The sequence below is a fragment of the Sapajus apella genome, unplaced genomic scaffold (assembly GCF_009761245.1).
Source record: "Sapajus apella isolate SASKATOON/1434 unplaced genomic scaffold, GSC_monkey_1.0 scaffold107, whole genome shotgun sequence".
Taxonomy (NCBI): domain Eukaryota; kingdom Metazoa; phylum Chordata; class Mammalia; order Primates; family Cebidae; genus Sapajus; species Sapajus apella.
In genome coordinates this window covers 2,279,194-2,299,868 of record NW_022437047.1, presented here as the reverse complement: position 1 = coordinate 2,299,868, position 20,675 = coordinate 2,279,194, and the positions used below count along the sequence as shown (strand labels likewise).

General features: G+C 51.1%; 1 protein-coding gene across 1 annotated transcript in view; it reads left to right on the top strand.

The window, feature by feature from the left end:
- The window catches only part of ZCCHC24 (zinc finger CCHC-type containing 24), a 63,595-nt gene that overhangs the window by 2,579 nt on the left and 40,341 nt on the right, over positions 1-20,675 (top strand). The window contains exon 2 of the mRNA XM_032259213.1: positions 10,349-10,549. Within this exon, the coding sequence (XP_032115104.1) occupies positions 10,349-10,549 (201 nt within the window). The remainder of the gene's footprint in view (positions 1-10,348; positions 10,550-20,675) is intronic.

Below are 20,675 nucleotides of genomic sequence, written 5' to 3'. Positions count from 1 at the left end.
GGGTCTTCTCTGATGTTCACAGGCCAGTGGCTTCCTCGGAGGTGATGGAGGCCTGTGCCTGCCTGCTGACTTCCAGAAGGCTCTCTTGGCTTCAGGCTCACTCATCCTCACCCCCCACCCACTTTGCCTCTTAAACCCTCTCAAAGCCTCAGCTGTGTTCCTGGGGACGGGCCTTTCCTGCACCCAGGGCTTAGCTGGTGACCTAATATGGCTCCAAAATAGCAACTGGCTGAGAAGGCAAGAAAAAACAACCCCCACCTCAATGCCACCAAGGGGCTGGTCAGAGAGGAAGCAAGTTGTGTGTGGGCCGGAGGGGACTCTTCGGAGGGACCCAGGGGGCCCAGGAGCATCGCCATTCTGTGCGAGGCCTGGCAGGCCCGGTGGCACTGCCTGTGGATGTGACTTGCATGCTGACCACTGACCACGGCCTGTCTACGCCAGCCCCTGTGCCAAGAGCCCACCCCCTCCTGCACCACCCCCAGGCTGCTCCCACCACAATAGCAAAACCGCATGAATGCAGCTGGGATTTGGGGGGGGGGGGTGAGGACAAGGGGGCACAGAAGCCTATTGTGCCCCTGGAACCTCAGCTCTGGAAGCTGAAGATAAGCCAACGGTTCTGAGTGGCACACTGGCCCTGAGAGCAGAGAGAGAGATGGCAGAGTTCACACCAGAGTTCCTGGTGCAAGAGCAAGCACCAGGAGGTGACTTGGATTCTTGTGGGGACTTCCCAGCTTGTAGTGAGGGTGCCAGGCCAAAGCGGTCACAGGCACCTGGCACAGTTTCTTAAAAGGCCTCTGGGTCTAAAATCTAGGCCCTGTGAAACCCAGTTTCAAAAACCTGATCTATGGCAACAATGATACATTTTTGGAAAGGGAATCCTAAGGCCCTTAGCTGAGCCCCTTCTCTCTCTCCAGATACCCAAGGAAGGCAGTTCTGAGATGGAGTGGGGGCTGGGATCCATGGGGTCTTCTCTGCCAAGTCTTGTTTGAAATTTCAATTCACAGCCGTGAAGGGGCTGTGAACGTCGTCTCTGGAAAAGCTGAGTTACCTCTTTGTGAAGATTACCTCTTGGGCCCCTTGGAGGGCTGCCCAGAGCCCCTCCTAGGTAGTCCCTGTGCTCCCCAACCCCAGAGGAGATGTGGCTGTCTCACTCCATTCAGGTTGAATTCTTAGAGCAGCTGTTCTCTTTCCCTCTTTCTCCAGGGACAGAGGTAGCTGGGAGCTGTGGCTACTGTCAAGAGACCCCTACTTTGTGAATGTTGGGGGAAGGACTTTGGGGTCAAATACATTTGGAAGACACAGTGTCCTGCCTTTCCCTTGGAGACACACAATGCCCACCATCACAGTAAAGGCTCTGAGAAGTCCTGCAGTGCAAAACCTGTTCACCTGTCTTCAGCCTGACAGTTCCCACACCTAGTTGAGCAGAGAACATTTTTGGCTCAGGACACCCGCCAGTGTTCTTTCAAACATCTCCAGGCCCAGGGATGCTCCTTCCTGAGAGACCTCTCCATTGTGGGATAGTTCCAACATTTAGGAAGCTCTTCCTGGAGCACTGTCCTCTGCATCCATGAACCTCCTCTTTGCTGCTCAGGTCTACCCACTGGAGGTTTGTCATGAGGCTTAACAGATGGCCTTTCCCTGGGCCACAGCCCTTCTTTACGGACACAGCCCTTCTGTTACTCCCTTAGAGGAGTAACTATAGTGTCCTGCTTTAAAAGGCCCCAGACTTGACAGTTTTCCATGAGTTTGGATGTGTCACCTGTGCCCTCAACAGGTGGGGAAGAGCCCACGGGCTGCCTGACCAGTGTGGATGTGGGGAACAAAGCCCCATTTCTGCCCAAAGATAGGAGGTGCCTATGGTCGAGAGTGGACTTAAGGAGCTCGAGTGTGTTCTCAGCAGCCTTTGTGGTCTGTGTGTGTTTAGGGGGCCACCCCTGGGCCTGGGAGAAATGGTCATTCTATTCCAGCCCAGAGTTTGGGAGGATGCTCCCAGCACTCTTGCCCACCCCTGGGAAGCTAAAGTGTGACTCAGGCAAGGAAGACCGTCATTTGAGAAGCTGTTGGCTGAGGCAGCCTGACCATCCCTCTTGCATGGGCTCAGAGGGAAGACCACACCTCGTGGACCTTCTGAGTCAGGTCGGTGGGAGGAAAGCAAATGGCATTAGTAATCAGTAAGTAGCAGTGGCAGGGAGCCAGGTGCTGTCACTATCCAGAGGAGGGCTTGAGGAAGAGATGGCCCTTATGGAACAGTTCCTGGGTCTTGAGTGGTGCTCAATTCATGGTGTCTCTTTCCTCATAGCTCCCATTTTTTTTTTTTTTTTTTTCTTAATTTTGTTTCAGAAGAGAGCACAGAGGCCTGGCAGGTCACCCAGCCAGTCAGTGGGAGAGCTAGGTCTAGAATTCCTCTGTGTTCTAGCTATGGGTCGCCTCTTTGACCCGTCCTGCAGTTGGTCCCCAGGCTTGCCCTTCCCTGGATCAGCCTCCAGGTCCCAATGAGGACAGGCAGCAATCCATCTGGACAGGGGCATCCTATCAAGCCTCAACACCTCCGACATTTTGTCCTTGATCCCCAAACTTTCTGGAGTTGCGGGGTACTGGTCATGGGTACCAGATTTCCTGTCATGTCCCTGTTCCAACCCCGCATGGGGGCATGGGTCCAAGGCTGCCTGGTTTAGGAGAAGCAGAGAAGATGGGGCTGAGCCCCTCCTCCTGCTTCTGCACCCATCCCCTCGCCTGTGTGCAGCATCCCCATCGTCTGGATGGGGAAGCTAAGGCTTTTCTAAAGGAAGATGATGCATTCAGGGAATCAGTGGCAGAACCAGGACTCCAGCCTAGGTATCAGTTTCTCGATCTGTTCTGTGTGTCTGTGCGTGTGTGTGTGTGTGTTTGTGTGAGTTTGTGTGTGTGTGTCTGTGTGTGTGTGTTTGTGTATCTGTGTGTGTGTATGTGTGTGTCTGTGTGTGTTTGCGTGTTTGTGTGTGTGTTTTTGTGTGTGTCTGTGCGTGTCTGTGTGTTTGTGTGTTTTTGTGTGACTGTGTGTCTGTATGTGTTTGCGTGTGTCTGTGTGTTTGTGTGTGTCTGTGTGTGTGTTTGTGTGTGTCTGTGTGTTTGTGTGTGTGTGTTTGTGTTTGTGTATCTGTGTGTGTCTGTGTCTGTGTGTGTTTGTGTGTGTGTGTGTGTGTGTGTGTGTGTGTGTGTGGTGGTGGTGGTGTTGGCATATGATTCTTTATTCAGCCCTCCTCTGGCCATACTGGTCTACTTGTGGTTTCTGAAAACATCAAGCAATCCCCCTCCTCCAAGCTCCTGCACTTGGTATTGCTCCTACCTAAAATGCCATCCCCTGCGCTTCTACATGGATACATTCCAACTGGCTTGTTTATGACACAAATGGACGTCCCTTCTCTGAGGTTTTACTTGGCTGCCATTGGGAGCAGGCCTCCCTCCAGCCGCTGTGAACCTGTGACAGATGAGTTGTCGGTGCTCCGGGAAAGCATGTCTTTTTTATTATTGTTGTTGTTAGATGGAGTTTGGCTCTGTCGCCCAGGCTGGAGTGAGGTGGCACGATCTCTGCTCACTGCAACCTCCACCTCCCGAGTTCAAGTGATTTTCCTGCCTCCGCCTCCCGCGTAGCTGGGATTACAGGCGCCCGCCACCACCCCCAGCGAATTTTTTGTAAAGCATGTCTCAATGATTGGTCTTGTCCTGTAATACCTATGTGTGTGTCTGTCTCAGTAGTTAGACTGTCAGCACCCTGAGAGTAGGAATCTTGTCTTTTCTACTTAGTAGTCCTGGCATCTAGTTCTTAGTCAGTGCCCAGGACATGCTAGCTGCTCAGTTAATGCTTGCTACAGGGTGGGTGTCTTGAATTGAAACCTCCCCTCCTCCCTTCCACCTCCAGACTTGTGAGCATGTAAGTACTCTCCTGAGCCTCTTAGCCTTTTGTTTTGTCTCACAGAAAAAAATATCGATGGATTGCTTGATTAATTGGAATGAGCTGACTTGGGAGACAGTGAAACCTTGTCCCCTACGAGTGTTTCAGCAGAGGCTGATGAATGGTCCTTGACCTTCCTTGGTTAGGGACCTCTTTGACAATCTGAAGACAGCTAGAGTTAATGCTGCCAGCACAATGCACAGAACGTAAGCATGTGTGCACATGCACGTACACGTTTGCATGTGATTTCACGAGGACCATGCACACCATGCTCACAGTGGATGTCAGATCAAGGCCCCCTGCCAGAGAGGCTGCAAGCCTCAGCGGTACTCCAGACTGAGAACAGTCTAGCTAAATATGCGGGTCCTTTCCAGCCCTGGGATTCTCATATTCTTGCTGTCTGCTTTCATTCAACAAATGTGCTCTAGCAGTAAGAGGCAGCCCGGTCCCCAGTGCTTACACACTAGCTGGGCAGAGGGCATATAGCTATGAATCGTGAATACCTGTCAGGTGAGTGGTGACCCTGGGCTGGAGCTGTTGGAACCAAGGAGGAAAGGGATCTCCCCAGGTCCTCTCTGGTGTGTCCTGCTGCCACTGTCTGCTCCCCCATTCCTGGGGCCTTTCCCTATTTCTCTCTGCCCACTCCCCCACCAAAAATAACCTGCAATGGTGATTTAAATAAGAATCTTTTACTAAGCACTGACTGTGTCCCGGGCACTGTGTTTTACATTTGCTGGGTGAAAGGGCCTCCAGGAGGCAGTGGTGCCCTCTGTGGTCCTGGGTGAGGGGTTGCCATGCCTGTCCTGGCCAGCCCAGCACTGTCCTGGCCCACAGGTCAGCTTGAGACCTGGGAAACAGAAGCACAGCCAGGGGCTGAGCACAGCGGCAAACCCTCAGCCAAGGTGTGGCCATCTTTTCCCGTTGGCCCACTTCCCACGGGCTGTCTCCTTCTCTCTGAGCTGGGCTGGTGTCCACCTCTCTGTGTATCGGACACGCATGTGTTTGATTCCGGGGAGCTGGAGCCCCAGGTAGAGGCCTGGAGTCGGGGAAGTACAGATCCCCTTGGGAGCAGGGGTGGATTCATCTGCGAGATGAATGGTCTCTTGTCCCAAACAGAGGAGTGTGGGTGCATGTGTGTGCACGCGTGTCTGTGGGGTGGAATAGGGGTGGTTTTGGGATAAGAAAGCCATTGTTCAACTGATGAAAGGAGCCCCTACAGGGCTGGGGACTCGAATCAGAGCTCCTCCTCTGGTGCCTTCGCAGGCCTGGGGAGCAGGACTTAGCAGTTGCTTCTGCCTTGCCTGGCGGCCTGGCCCAGACGCTACCTTCTCCATGGCCTCACCGCGGCCATGTCCTTCCCGGCGCCTGCTGCTCCCCATCCTGCCTGCTGTCACTGCCTCTCCTGTCTGTCTCTTGTGCTGTCTCTGTGCCCTCTCTTCTCCCTCTGGGTTGTCCTCTGCAGCTCCTGCCCCCTGCCCTAACTCCTGCTACCCCTCTCCCACTGTGCCTACCTACTCTCCTGCAGGGAGGGAAGAAAAGAGAAGTCCTGCTTGGCAGGCCTGCTCTAGGGAGAACTGGCATCAGCCTTGGAAATCTCTGCATCTGCACCCCCATTCCACAGCAGAGCCACCATCCCCAGGGTCCACACCCCTCACGCAGCCCAGAGACTCTGGTCCCTCATCTTGCCAGGGCTGAGGGGCCTAGCATATGATGTCACAGGGCCTCTGTGCCAAGAAGAGTGGTCCGCAACTGGCATTTTCCTCTGACTCCCTTCCTACAGGGGAAGTCAAGCCTTGGAGGCCGTGTAGAGGCTGAAATATAGTAGGGCAACAACCACTGGCTGTGTTACCTTGGGCAAATCGCTCAGCTTCTCTGAGCCTCAGTTTCTAGCTCTATAAAATGGGGCCAATAATGCCTATTTGAATAGTATTCTTGCCTGGTATGAGGGAACTAAGAAGGGTAAAGGTTCTAGTCAGATACATGACATGCTGCACAATCAGAGTCAACCACAGTCCGGGCACAGTGGCTCAAGCCTGTAATCCCAGCATTTTGGGAGGCTGAGGCAGGCAGATGCTTTCAGCCAGGAGTTTGTGACCTGCCTGTGCAACATGGTGAAATCTCATCTCTAGAAAGAATAAATACAAAAAGTCAGCCAGGGGTGGTGTCACACACCGGTAGTCTTAGCTACTCAAGTGACTGAGGTGGGAGAATCACCTGAGCGCAGGAAATCAAGGCCGTAGTAAGCCGTGATTGCGCCACTGCACTCCAGCCTGGGTGACAAAGTAAAAACAGCGGACCCTGTCTCAAAAAAAAGTAAACTATAGTCTCTTCCCACCTACCTTTCCCCAACAGCCAACCAAAAACCTTGGAGAAGTTCCAGAACTGGGCAGGCAGGAGTGTGATGCACGGCCCCCCAGATGCAGTGTGAGGGTCACATGCTTCCTGCTAGCTGCTGGGGTCCCTGACCCAGGGAGGAAAGAGAGGTGGCATCTTCCTAAGGCTGTTGATTTGGGCCTAGATGACCCAAGGCTTCCACTCACTGCATAAGTGGGTCTGCCTTGCACCAGTGCCGGGAGCAGCCTCATCTAAGGTGGGAGTGCCCCTCCACTCAGCCCATGGAAATGAGGGGACCGCTAGGGCATCTATTACCCTTCCCTGCCTTGACCATCTGCACCTAGGGCAGGCAGTGGGGCAACGGAGGGCTGCAGAACCTTTACCTTCAGGGATGTCCGGCCTTGTGGGAGAGATGAGGAGGCCTCATGCACAGAGAGATTAGAGAGCGACTTCAGAGCTCCACCGGTCGCTCAGGTGGGGCTGCGCTGTGGTCCCTACCCCTCACCCTGCCAACTGCATTACTGGACTGGGCTACAGTGGGGTGGGGGTCAGCGAGGCCTCTGGTGGGGGACAGGGCCTCTATGGGCAGTGGGGCTTCAGAAGCACCTGGATCTGTGCTTTCCGTACTTTTCCTTGGAGCCTGAGGCCTGAGTAAGCAGAAGGGATGGGGTCAAGGCCACAACCCTGGAGTTACAGCCCAATCTGGAGCCAGGCCCTGGAGGGGTTCTTGTTGGACATAGAGAAGGGCATTCCCACGTGAGGCAGCAAGGGCGGGCTGGCGGGAGAAAGGCAGAGCTGCTCGGGGGGCATGGTGAGAGGAGCAGGGTTAGCCCTGGCAGATGAGGCCTTCTGGGGCCGCCTTGCACTCCAGCCAGACAAGGAAGGCCATGGCACAGATGGTGCCAGTGTTGGCCTCTGCATTCCAGGCTCCAGGGGCATCTCTCAGGACCGGGTGTCTGGATCCTGAGAAAGCCAGACCTCAGGGATCAGCAGGTCGCCCTCCTTTCCCGCTCCATTTTACGCTGTACAGATGGGAAACTCAAGAGCAGGAGGGGATAGAGCTCTGTGTCCTGGCCTCTGTTCCATCTAATCCCCACAGGCCGTGAAAACAGCCAGGAGGCTGACTTGCCTTTCACCTCCCTGGCCCAAGCTCAAACAGGGCTTTGGAGAGGAAGCCACTCACTGCCCCACCCACCCTTCACACCGGCCCGCCAAGCAGGACTTCTGGCCCTGGGGCCTGGCTGGGTGCCCTGGTCTGTGTCCCTGTGCCCCTGTGGGCCTCAGTTTCCCCATCTGTCATGTGGGAATGAGGTGGGGTCAGCTGACAATCTCTGCTCTTTCAGCTCTGAGGTAGTGGAATTGGGGCTGGGAGAAGGAGCCTAATTCCCTGGAGACAGGCTGGAGGGCACTAGAGGTGGGAAGGCTATCAGGAGGGAAGCTCTGGCCTCGAGCTGCTGGGGCAGGGGCAAGGCTGCAGCCCTCCAGAGGGTGGGGTGTCAGCTGCCAGGGAGAGGGCACCCGCTCAGAGGCCTCTGGCTGCCCAGGGATGCCTGTGGGGCCGTCCGTGGGCAGGAGAGCGTGGCCACAAGATGGGGGAGAGGTTTTTCAGGGTGTGATTAGTGCACTTTCTGGCACAACTGAACTTCCCCTTCCTCTTGACAATTTGCTGCCAGAACAGCCTGATTCCTGTGGACTTGCTTAAATCTTATCCGGGGGGTTAAAAAAAAAAAAAAAGAAAGGAAGAAAAAGAAAAAAAAAATAAGAGGGTTGTTATTTGTGAAATTGTGTTTCCCAGCCATGAGGGTGAGTCACACCATTTGGGGCTTCAAGTTTCTTGTTTGGATGAACTTTTCTCTGGGAGGCTAGGGCGGATTTGGAGGGGGAGGGGGGCTGCTGGTCTGGGCAGAGTCTTAGAGTCAAGATAAGGCGACACCCCGATGGCTGGGAAGTCCAGGTGCTCCATGGCTGGGTGGGCAGGGCTGGTGGTACCTGAATTGCCTGGGGGAGCTTGAAAAATACTGATTGGGCTGTGGTGGGCGGAGGGTGGTGTTGTTTCTTGGTGACGGAGTTTCAGTTTGGGAAGATGAAAAAGCTCTGGACGGTGGTGATGAATGCTCTTAATCCCACTGAACTGTACACGCAAACATCACTAAAATAGTAAATTGTGTTGTGTATATTTTGCCACGCCCCTAAAAATACAGATTTCGGGTCCTCGATTCCAGGTGGCTGCTTTGGTAGGTCTGAGATGGGGCCCAGTTTGGGCACAGTCATGTAATCTGTTAAATGGGATAGTGACTCAGAGAGTTGTGGGGAGAATCAGCTATCTCAATAAGTGTAAAATTTCCAGTGCCGGAGTCACAGTAAGAGCTTGGTCTATGTCACTGTTATCCTCTGATCTGGTTTTCCTGGGAGCCCTCCCCACGCCCTGGAAGGCCGCCCTCCATTGGCTCCCACAGCTCCAGGGATGGGGGACCCTCTGCTTCTCAGGGTGGACTGCTCCATCTTGGGCTCGTCTGAGAGCCGGAGTGCCCCTCAGGCTGAACGCATGTCTGTGTGCAATCTTCCATTGGTCCTGGCTTTGGCAGTCGGGCGGAGCAGTGATGGAGAAGATACAGTCAGTAGGACCCATTGAGATCCTTCCCAGCCACTCTAGCACTCTAGGCGACTGGGTGCTGGGCTGGCCTGCCCCAGAGGTGGTGTCTGTGTCTTTCCTTCCACATCCCAGGTTCTGGTCCAGATGCACATGAGAGGGAACAGAGGCCCAGAAGGAAAGGGCTGTGGTCACACCAAGAACGGCAGTGGCACCCAGATGCTGAGGACTATGTCACTAGGAGGGGAGTGGCAGATGCTTGCAGATGGAAACAGTCGGGAGCTGCGACGCACACTTGTGCGGGTGGGATCTGTCTTGGCTGGGGGAGACAAGGCAGTGCTCTATGCCCTGGGCCAGCTCATAGCTCCCTGCTCCCTTTCCTATGCTCAGGGGACACAGAAAGGGCTGCCCCCAGCCTGGGCTCTGTCTGCCCCATCTTTGGAAGGGAGCCTGAGGCCCTCCTTTCAGGGGTCCTACTAGCCCATCAGCCTGGGGCTCCCCAAAACAAATTCCTATCTCCCCGTCAGATACAAGGGTCCCCAAGGTCTGTAGCTTATTCCTGCAGCTCTTGGGCACCTGAGCTAGGGTCGGGAGATAACCCAAGCCCAGATTTGTTGTTGAACCTCCTGAGGAGGCCGCCTCTTTCTAGCCCTGGCCTTGCTCCAGGAAAGGAGGACCCCTGGCTGCTCCCTGCCAGCCTCGCCACAGGCCCCACCTTCACTAAATTCCAGTGTACCAGGCAGCCTGGAGCCTGTGACTCCAATAAATAGAGGCTGTTATACCAGGAGGGATCCTGGGCCCTGTTGCTTTGAAGCTAAGCAAGATGTCTGGTTCCTGTCATCTGGAGGTGCGAGAGGTGGGCCACTTCCCTCCTCGGGCTTCCAGAGAGCTGGCTTGGCCGGGCTGAGGGCTCCCCACACACCGACTGCACAGGCCTCGGGCTGCAGGCCACCTGGCAAAGGGCTGGGCCTCAGCCTTCTCTAGTGTAAAGTGGGAGCAATGCCGCAAGCTGACGTTTCCCTTCCTTATGAGGTGGGGAAACTGAGTCAGCAGTGACTGGTTAAAGTCACCCCACCAGTTAGTGGCAGTGCCCCAAATCTGACAAGTTGCTTTCTACTCTGTGTTCTTACCTTGTGGCGGTATGTTAAGAACTAATGGAAATAATAATAAGAGCCATCATCATCATTGCCATTTACTGAGTGGTTCTGAAGGGCCAGGCATAGAGAAACTGCTCATTTTAGCCTCATTGAAACCCTAGGAGGAGCTGTTACTGGGCCCATTTTACAGACAGGGCCACCGAGGCCCAGGGTAGTTAACTGGCTTGTCGATGGAGACAAACTAGTTAGGATTTGAACTCAGGCTTCTGGCGGCCAGAGCCCTCGGGCAGCTGAAGGCTCAGTGTGAATCCATGCGTGTGTTTGTGTGTGGGGGGGGAGGGGGTGGAAACTCTCCCAGGGCCGCAGCTGCAGCGTGTGTGCCTCTGTCTCCCACAGGCGCTGAGCAACAGTGTGTACAAGGGTGCCTCACCCTACGGCTCCCTCAACAACATCGCCGACGGCCTCAGCTCCCTCACGGAGCACTTCTCAGACCTGACCCTCACCTCCGAGGCCCGCAAGCCCAGCAAGCGGCCCCCACCCAACTACCTGTGCCACCTGTGCTTCAACAAAGGACACTACATCAAGGACTGCCCCCAGGTGAGGCAGCCCTGGCCCCGGGGGTGCTCTGGGGCTCCCCTGCTGACCTGCAGACAGGCCCCCCTGGGTAGGGCAGGGCAGTGGCCTCCCCAGGGCCCTTTCCACCAATGGGTGGCCCCGTGGTCCTCTGGCCTCTACCCTTTTGTCCCTGCTGGGATTTCTGAGACAAGGCTGGCTAGTGTGGTCAGGACAGAGGCCCAGCTTGGGCCCACGCTGGTTAGTCAGCAATCTGGGTGGGGAATTTTTGGACCCAAACTGGGCCCCCAAAGGAGGTTCTGTGCCTTTGGGTCTCCACCAGTCTTTTTCGCAAGGCGGGGCCTGTTCCGAGGGGACAGCCTCCTCACAGCTTCCTGGAGGCCCCATCTCATCACACTCACGGGGAAAGAATGCAGGCTCTGGGCCAGGAATCCAGATGTGCACCCCCTCCCCCGGACCCCACCTCTGCCTCCTCAGCCTGTGAGGGAGGAGGGGAGGGGCCCTGCCTCGCACTCTGTGCCCCCAGGATGGGTCTGGGCGAAGGCTTCAGGCACTGCAGGGCGGAGCATCTCTTTCTTGGAGTGAGAAGGGGTGGGCAGATGGAGGCCTCCACCCCACCGATGCTTCAGGATGACAGAGCATGCCTGCCCACCCACAGGATGGTCCCTGACACACTGTAGACTGGTTTTGGGATCCTGGGAAGAGAGGGTAGCAGTCATTTTAAATACAGCATGAGATTATCAGCGATATTTTTTTCCTATTTTCCAACTTTTTTATAATGTGGCATTACTTTTATTTTACATTTGTAATGGAAATGGAATCCTGGAAACTCTGGAAATCCATGTAGTGTTCCCCTCCAGATGTTGGAAACCTACGTGTGGTTGGGTGGGGCTGGGTCCTTGCAGGACCAGTGGGAGGCCAGGATGTGCTTGTCATTCATTACATTCCCAAACTCTGCTCAGCAGCTGCCATGCCACGCTTCAGGTCCTTGCCGCTGAGGGTATGGTCCTGGCAGAGCTGCATCAGTGCCTCCAGGGAGCTATTAGAAATGCAGGGTCTCAGGCCTGCCCAGAGCAGCGTCTTAGCAGGTGATTCGTGTGCCGCCATCCCAGACTCCGCATAGTGGGAGCTGATCCACTGGCGACTTTCCTCCAGACCCCACATCCCCAGTGGGTCCTGTCTTCTCCCTCAATATATGCAGTAAGCAGGAGGCTGTTGGCACGAGTGGCTCCCAGCAGAGAGTGAGCACCCTCAGCCCCCCTGGGGTTCTCTGGTTAGAATGAAGGGCAAGCAGGTAACTGAGGATCTGGTTGGTCCTCAAGGGCAGGCTGATGGTCCATCCAGCCTATAGCATGTTGCAATCTGTCCAGCTGAGCCCCAGCACAGGGGCCCCCAGCTCATGTGCACACAGCCACCCACACAACCCTCCCTCCTCCCCTGCCTACAGCCTAGGAAGTGGGCAGAGCCGGACTGAGCTCCCTTAGGGAGACAGGCACCGTGCTGAGTGCTCCCCAAGCAGTATTTCATTTCATGAAACTACTCTGTGTTAAGTGCTCTATTTGCCTCATTTTCCATGGTGAAACAGATGCTTCAAGGGAGGAAGGGACTCATACAGGTTAACTGAGCTGTCAGTGGAAGAGCTGGGGTTTTAATCCAGGCAGACAGGTGACACTCAGACATCAACAGGGGCTTTGGGGCCTCAAAGAAGTGCATTCGCTCTGGGCTGGCAGCCTGAGAATGTCACCAGGTGAAAGGCTTGGGAGAAGGGTGGCAGGGCCTCCCCAGGGTGACCAGTCTCCAAAGGCAATGAATGTGAGCCAGAGGCCAGGGCCAGAGGCAGGTGTGTGTATGTGTGTGTGTATGTGTGCATGTGTGTGACTGTATGTGTGTATGTGTGTGTGTATGTGTGTATGTGTGTGGCTGTATGTGTGTATGTGTGTGTATGTGTATATGTATGTGTGTGTGTGTGTGTGTGCGTGCGTGCACATGCATACACTGTCCTCTCTCTTGACAGGGCCAGATCGCTTCTAAATGCTGGGACAGAGGGTCCCTGGCACTGTTCAGCACAGTGCTAACATGGGATCTTCCTTCATACACATCAGTCTCTTGTATAGGACTCTTAACTCTATGGCAGAAGGAGGAGTAGTGGCCTCATTTTAGTCTTGGGGAGGTGGAGAGGGCAGAACGTGTACGAGAACCCGTCTTGGGATCGCGTTTTTTGCCTCCTTGAGCTCCATGTCACTCCAAGCTAAGACCCGCATGTTCTGTGGGGCCGCAGTTTCTCCCTTGAGCTAATTGAGGCCTTCTCCTGGCCCCATCTCAAACTTGATTCTGTCCTGGACTTCTCTCCTCCCTTCATGAGTGTCAAGAGGACAGACAGAGGCTCACAGCCTCAGTCTCATCCCCTGTCTCATGAGGCTAAAGAGAGCACCGACACCCAGGGTATTGTGAGGGCACAGTGCAACTCTGCATGGAAGGTGCTTGCCACGGTGCCTGGCACACAGGAAGCACTTAATAAATATTGGCTAGCATTTTCTTCTTCTTTGGGTCACTGTGAAGAGCGCACCCTCCTGGCCAGGCACTAGGTTTTTGGGCAGGCTGGAGTCTAATTGGATGCAATCTAGGCCTCACCTGGCCATAGCTCCAGGAGCAGGTGTTGGGCTGGATTCATACCTGTGCTGTCACCATCTGACCACTCCGGCCCAAGGTACCTCACACATAGCGGGGCTCAGTGCAAAGCTCCCTGAAGGAAGGAGCGCGCTGATGGGGCTTTTATAAACTGCGGAAGGAAACCTGTGTCACAAATGACATAGTGTGTTAGGATCTAACTTACATAATATTTAAAATAAAATGATTTTCTTGGGAACAGTTTTGTGAGATATAATTCACTTACCATATAATTTCCCTATTTGAAGTGTACAATTCAGTGATTTTAGTATATGCATAGAGTTGTGCAACTGTCACCTTAATCAGAGAACATTGTCATCATTTAAGAAAGGGACTTCATATTCCATAGGTATCACCTCTTTTTTGTTGTTGTTATTGAGAAAGAGTCTGGCTCTATCGCCCAGGTTGGAGTGCAGTGGCATGATCTCGGCTCACTGCAACCTCCTGGGCTCAAGTGATTCTCGTGCCTCAGCCTCCTGAGTAGCTGGGATTACAGGCACTGCCACCATGCCTAGCTAATTTTTCTATTTTTAGTACAGATGGGGTTTCACCATGTTGGCCAGGCTGGTCTCGAACTCCTGGTCTCAAGTGATCCACCCGCCTCTGCCTCCCAAAGTGCTGGGATTACAGGCATGAGCCACCGTGCCCAGCCCAGGTATTGCCTCTTTATCATCCATCCCCTCGAATCCATAATCACTCATCAATTTGTCTCTCCATAGATCTGCCCATTCTGGACATTTCATATAACTGGAATCATGTAATGTGTGTTCTTTTATGACTGGCTTCTTTCACTTTGCATAATATTTTCAAGGTTCACCCATGTTATGATGGGTATCGATTCCCATAATTTAGGAGATGTTCCTTCTTGTGGTATTTTCTGGAAGAGTTTGTAAAGAATCAGGACCAGTCCTCTTTCAGATGTTTGAGAGAATTTACCTGTGATGCTATCTGAGCCCAGGCTTTCATTCGTGGGTAGACTTTTGATGACCGCTTTTAGCTCTTTACTCATTATAGACCTATTCTGATTTTTTTTTTCTTTTTGACTCAGTTACTAGAGTTTGCTTCCTCCTGGGCGTTTTCTCTAATTTGTCTGACTTACTGCCCCACAGGTGTGCACTGTATTCTCTCAGCATCCTTTCTGTTTCTGTCGGGTTGTTAATAACGTTCCTTCTTTCATTTCTGCTTCTTGTCATTCGAGTCCTCTCTTTTATCTTGGTCAATCTGGCTAAAGTTTTGTCAATCATTTTGAACTTTTTGAAGACAAACTTTTGGTTTATTTGATTTTTCTTGTTTTTCTATTCTTTATTTCATTACTTTCCACTTTAATCTTTATGTTTAAATTATGGTAAAATACATATGATATAAAATTTACCATCTTAATCATTTTTAGCTTATGGTTCAGTGGTATTAAATATTCACATTGTTGTATGACCATCACCACCTTCCAGCCACAGAACTCTTTTCATCTTGCAAAAGTGAAATGCTGTCCCCATTAAATAATAATTCTCCCTCCCTGCCCCCAGCAACTCCGTTCTATTTTCTGTCTCTACGAATTTGACTGCTCTAAGTACTTCATATAAGTGGAATCACATGGCATTTGTCCTTTTGCGACTGGCTTAGTTCATTTAGCATAATTTCCTCAAGATTCATCCACATTGTAGCATGTATCTGTTTTGTTCCTTTTTAAGGCTGAGTAATATTCCATTGTATGTACATACCATATTTTTTCATCAGTTCACCATCAATGGACAACTGGATTCCTTCCACCTTTTGGCTATTGCGAATATTGCTGCTGTGATCATGGGTTTATAAGTGTCTTTGCTTGCTTTCAATTCTTCACTCCAATCTTTGTTATTTCCTTCCTTCAGCTTGCCTTAGATTTAGTTTGCTCTTTTTCTAGTTTCTTAAGGTGGAAGGTTACATTACTGATTTTATATCCCTTCCTTCCTGCCTGCCTGCCTGCCTGCCTTCCTCCCTTCCTCTTTTTATGGAAACAGGATCCCACTCTGTCACCAAGGCTGGAGTGCAGTGATGTGATCAGAAATCATTGAAGACTCAAACTCCTGGGCTCAAGCAATCCTCCCGCCTCAGCCTCCACAAGCGCTGGGATTACAGGCATGAGCCATTGCGCCTTGGTCTTTCTCCGTTTCTTAATGTAGATGATTACAGCTATGAATTTTCCTCTGAGCCCCATCCCATAAGTTTTGGTATCCCATAAGTTTTGGTACATTGTGTCTTATTTTCATTTATCACAGCGTATTTTTTTATTTCCGTTGTGATTTCCTTTTTGACTCACTGGCTGTTTAGGAGTGTGTTGTTTAATATTCACATATTTGTGTGTTTCCCAAATATCTTTTAATGATGTCTGACCTTAATCCATTGTGATCATAGCACATATTTTATATGATATTAATCCTTCTAAATGTACTGCGGTTTGTTTCAGAACCTAGCGTTATGAGTTATTCTGGAGAATGTTTTGTGTGCACTTGAGAGAAATGTATTCTGCTGTTGTTTGGTGGAGTGTTTTATAGATGTCTGTTAGGTCTCGCTGGTTCACAGTGATGTCTATATCTGCTTTTGCTTTGCTGATATTCTGCCTAGTTCTTTTATTATGATTTTAAGTGGGGGCTATTTAAGTCTTCAGAAATTATTGTTTGTCTATTTCTTTCTTCAATTCTGTCAGTTTTTGCTTCATGCATTTGGCTGTTCTGTTATTAGGTGTACCTATGTTTATAGTTATTGTATCTTCTTGATGGATTAATCCTTTTATCATTATAAAATGTTCTTCTTTATCTCTAGTAACTTTTTTTTTTGTTTTAAAGTATGTTTTGTCTGATATTAGTATACCTAGCTTTCTAATAGTTGCTGATGATATGACAGATATTTTCCCACCCTTTTATTTTGAATCTATGCATATATTTGAATTTAAAGTGCATCGTCAGTGGATAGCATGTAATTGGATCTTCGTTTTTGTCATCCCATCTGAAAATCCTTGCCTTTTGATTGGATTGTTTAACCCACTCACATTTTATGCTATTTTTGATATAGTTAGAATTAGTCTGCCATTTTACTGCCATTTGCTTTCTAAATTACTCATGTCTTTTTTATTTCTCTATTCCTTCTAAAGAAGAATACAACAAATTGCTTTTTTGCATTAATTTTCTAAGTAACATTTTAATTTCTTTAACGATTTTTTTCCACTCTGTTTTTGAGGTATTTTCTTAGGGTTGCTCCAGGGCTTATCTTATACATCATGTCTTACCAGAATGCCTCAGATTTATAACTTAATTCTAGTAAGATGCAGAAATGTTAAGTCGCTCCTTGTTTTGGCTTTCAGCAGTTTTGCAATGCTATATCTGTTTTCGGATCTCTTTATGTTTATCCTGCTTAAAGTCTGTTGAACTGCTTAGATGTACTGTTTAAATCTTTGCATCAGATTTGGGAAGTTTTCAGCCATGATTTCTTCCAGTATTTTTCTGCCCCTTTATCTCCTCTCCGTCTGTGAGATGATTTTTAAATGATCTAAATGCTTTAAAAATCTTTAATGGTCTAATTGGGAATAGAATGTGCAGAACCCGAGGCCAACCCTGCTTAGGTCCTGAAGCTCCTCAGGGAGCCCCAGGGGTCTAGATGGGTGACAGTGAAAGCGAGCTTAAAGCATTCACTACCGCAGGAGCCAAAGGTTGGTCACTTATTAGTCGGCCCTTTCTCACTTTAAGAGTGGGATAAAGGTGTCCAGAGCTGAGCTCATCAGACTGATGGGGCCTCTCACATACCCTCAGGGCTGTGGGGGGGGATGGGCACTGGCAGGAAGACTGGGAACCCCCAGACCAGAGGCCAATGCCGAATGTCACCACAGGGCAGGCCTTCCTTGTGGGGTGAGGCTGTGCCTCGGCCGTGGTCCACCTCCAGCCAATGTCAGCGCCAAACCAAAAAGGATTAGGACTCAAGAGTGTCTATCATTTGCTTCTTGAAAAAACACCTGCTGTTGTCCCTATGCAGTGTCCCAGCCATCCAATCTAAGGGTAATGATAATATTATACCCCGTGCAATAGCAATAGCCTGTAAGCACTGAGTTTAGCACTGAGTTCCCACTGAGTTTAGGAGGTTGTATATATTAGCTAATTTAATGCTGTCAAAAATTCAGTAGGTTCTATACTGATCTCCAATTGCCAGATGATAAAACTGAGACCCAGAGAAGTTAAGTGACTTGCCCAAGGCCACACAGCTAGTGAATATCAAAGCTGGGATTGGAACTCAGGTGTTCCTGATTCTAAGCGCGTGCTTTTACAATATCATCCTGCATCAGCCTTGGCATCCAGACTGTGATCTCCACTGTCATTCCCAGAAAGTCAGGGTTCTTTAAAAAGAGAGATGATTGGAAGTAGAGAAGGACAAGGACAATGTGGGCAGAAGCCATCCCAGGCCTGGTCTGGCCAAGTTGGTGTGCCTGGTAGCTTCACCACCAGTCCACCATCAGGGTGTCTGCTGCCCCAGTGTAGTCAGGTAGGTCAGGAGTGGGTTGGGCTTGCCAGCTCTGGTGACAACAGAAAACCCACTGACGGCAGGGAGGCATGGCTGGTATCTGCTGGGCCTACCTGCAGGGTCGCCTGGTATCCCATGTTGGCCTCTGCACCTCTGCACTTGTCAGGACTAAGCAGCAGTGTCTTGCTCTGAGCCAGCTGCCCTTGCCTGCAGGGGTCTGTGGCGGGGGCCTGGCATAGTGCCACATCTGTGCCTAGGACACACAGTCTATCCAGGACAGAGCAGGGCTCAGGACATGCTCTCATCACCCAACCATTCCTGAGGGCCTCTCGTGTGCCAGGCCTGTGCTGGATAAGGCCCTTCGCCTGTCCTCAGTGGGACAGATAGAGCGTTGGCCACTCTGGGGGACCAAGGCTGTGGTGAGCCCAGCCCTGTGTGCCAGCCCAGCTCAGCCTGGAGCTTCGTGGGAGGCCTCAGAGAGGAGGAGCTTGGATTTGGAGTGGGGAAGGCTTCCAAGCGAGCGTGTAAATAACAGGAATATGCTTTCCGGGCACCGTGAGCCCTGGGCCACAGCAGGCGCTGCCGGGGGAGGAGCGGAGGTGTGGCTGGAACAGGTGATGAAGGGCTTGCGTGCCAGGCTGCACAAACTTGGACTTTATCTGGAGGCCAGGGAGAAGGGTTTTAGGTGACATGCTCAGATTGGCATTTTGAAAGATCCTGTTAGTAGCAGGTTGGAGGCCAGGCTGAGGAGGCAAGAGTGCTAAGGAAGCCAGCCCCTGAGCATGTTTAGGGGCCGATAAGACTGGACACAAGACAGCAGTGAGCAGAGGCTGAAGGGGAGGGAACGGATTCTGGAGACTATGGAAAAGTGCCATCTGTGGGGCCTGGTGCCCAGTGACGGGGAGAGGGGCAGGTGGCAAGGAGAGCTACCAGATCTTTAGGGTGGCTGCCTGGACAGATGGCTGCCAACTGAGATACAAATAAACATGCAGGAACAGGTAGACTCACCTTCATTTACCCATTCTGCAGTTATTTATTTAATGTCTACTATGCGTCAGATGCGTAGCCGGCATTAGAGGACACCACAGTGAGCAAAACAGGAAAGGCTCCCTCTGTCCAGGGACTTATGTTTCAGAGGGTGAAGTCAGGCAGTAAGTACAAATAAATGAGAACACAGGGAAATATCAGATCAGATGAAGAACACAGAAGAGTGCTTTTATGCGCACACCAGGCTGCCTTCTCCATGAGAAACAGTCGTTAGTAGCATGTATAGGCCCATGATACTTTTAGGGTCCACAGATACGTTTCTTTTTCTTTTTTTGAGATGGAATCTTGCTCTGTCACCCAGCATGGAGTGCAGTGGTGCGATTTTGGCTCACTGCAACCTCCACCTTTAGGGTTCAAGTGATTCTCCTGCCTCAGTATCCCAAGTAGCTGGGATTACAGGCATCCGCTACCACGCTCAGTTGATTTTTATATTTTTAGTAGAGACAGGCTTTCACCATGTTGGCTGAACTGGTTTCGAACTCCTGACCTCAAGTGATCTGCCTGCCTCGGCCTCCCAAAGTGCTGGAATTACAGGCGTGAGCAACCACACCCGGCCACAGATATGTTTCTATTTGTATTTATTTTATAAACAGAAGAGAAAATTAGTATAATAATGAATATATAATTATGAACTCAGCCTGGAGATTTGTGTTTACACCAATGCAGTCAGGAAAAAAAAAAAAAATATATATATATATATATATATATATTTGAGATGGAGTCTTACTCTGTCACCCAGGCTGTAGTCCAGTGGCACAATTTCAGCTCACTGTAACCTCTGCCTCCCAGGTTCAAGTATTCTCCTGCCTCAGCCTCCTGAGTAACTGGGATTACAGACGTGCACCACCACACCCAGCTAATTTTTGTATTTTTAGTAGAGACAGAGTTTCACCACATTGGCCAGGCTGGTCTCAAACTCCTGATCTCCAGTGATCTGCCTGCCTCGGCCTTCCAAAGTGTTAGAATTACAGGCATGAGACATCACACGCAGCCAGAAAATATAATTTTTAATAGGTTTTATGCAGAAAGGGGCCACAAAAGCAAAAGTGCCTAGCACCCACAGAAGTCATAACGCAGCCCTGGAGAGTGTCTGGGGGCAGCTTTCTATTGGGTGGCCACTGTAGGTCTCTCTGATGACAGGACATGAAAACTCTAGATACTACCACTCCACTAAAGCTCAGGCAGGGTGAGGGTCCTGATGCTGATGTGGGCAATACCTTGTTGAGGTCAAAGGACACAGCCTTGAATTTTTAATACGAAGACCAGAGTTCAAATTCTAGCTCTGCCATTTAACTACTGTGCAACCTTGGGCAAGCTGCCTAACCTCTCTGGGCCACCTTTTCTTATCTGTGATTTGAGGTTGCTGCCTTGATGATGTACTCAGTACCACTGTAGAAACGGAGTCTGGGGTAGTGGTGGGGGCTATGCGGCTTTTCCTAAGCTCTCCCTTTGCCCTTCACGGCTGTCAGGCCCAGCCACACCCAGCCTGGCAGCCACCCTTCAAGTGCTGACCTGGGAGCAGAAGCTCTCTAGAACCCGTTCCCATCACTTCTGAGACATTGTTGGGGGTACTAGTTACTCCTTTGAGGAGAGCTGAGGGGTGTTGTCACCTGTGCCTCTCATGTCCAACTAAGAGCCAGGCACCAAGAGAGGTCTGGGTGGGCCTGAGGGGAACTGCCATTCCTGAGTCAGCATGTCCAGGGCTGCTAATGAAATCCAGATGTCAGACAGAAAACAATCATCGCCCCCACCCATCTGGCAGCTCGGGTTTCTTGGAGATTGCAAAAGAAAAAGAAAAATAGAGCCGAGAGAGAATGGAATCCTAGAACAGCTGAGATCTTAGGGGCGGGATGTAAATAGTTTCAGGGTCTTGCTGGGGAAAAGGGCAGGAGACAAGGGAAAGAGGGGGCTGGCTCAATCCCCCTTCTCCCTCACCCAGGTCTCTGCAGCC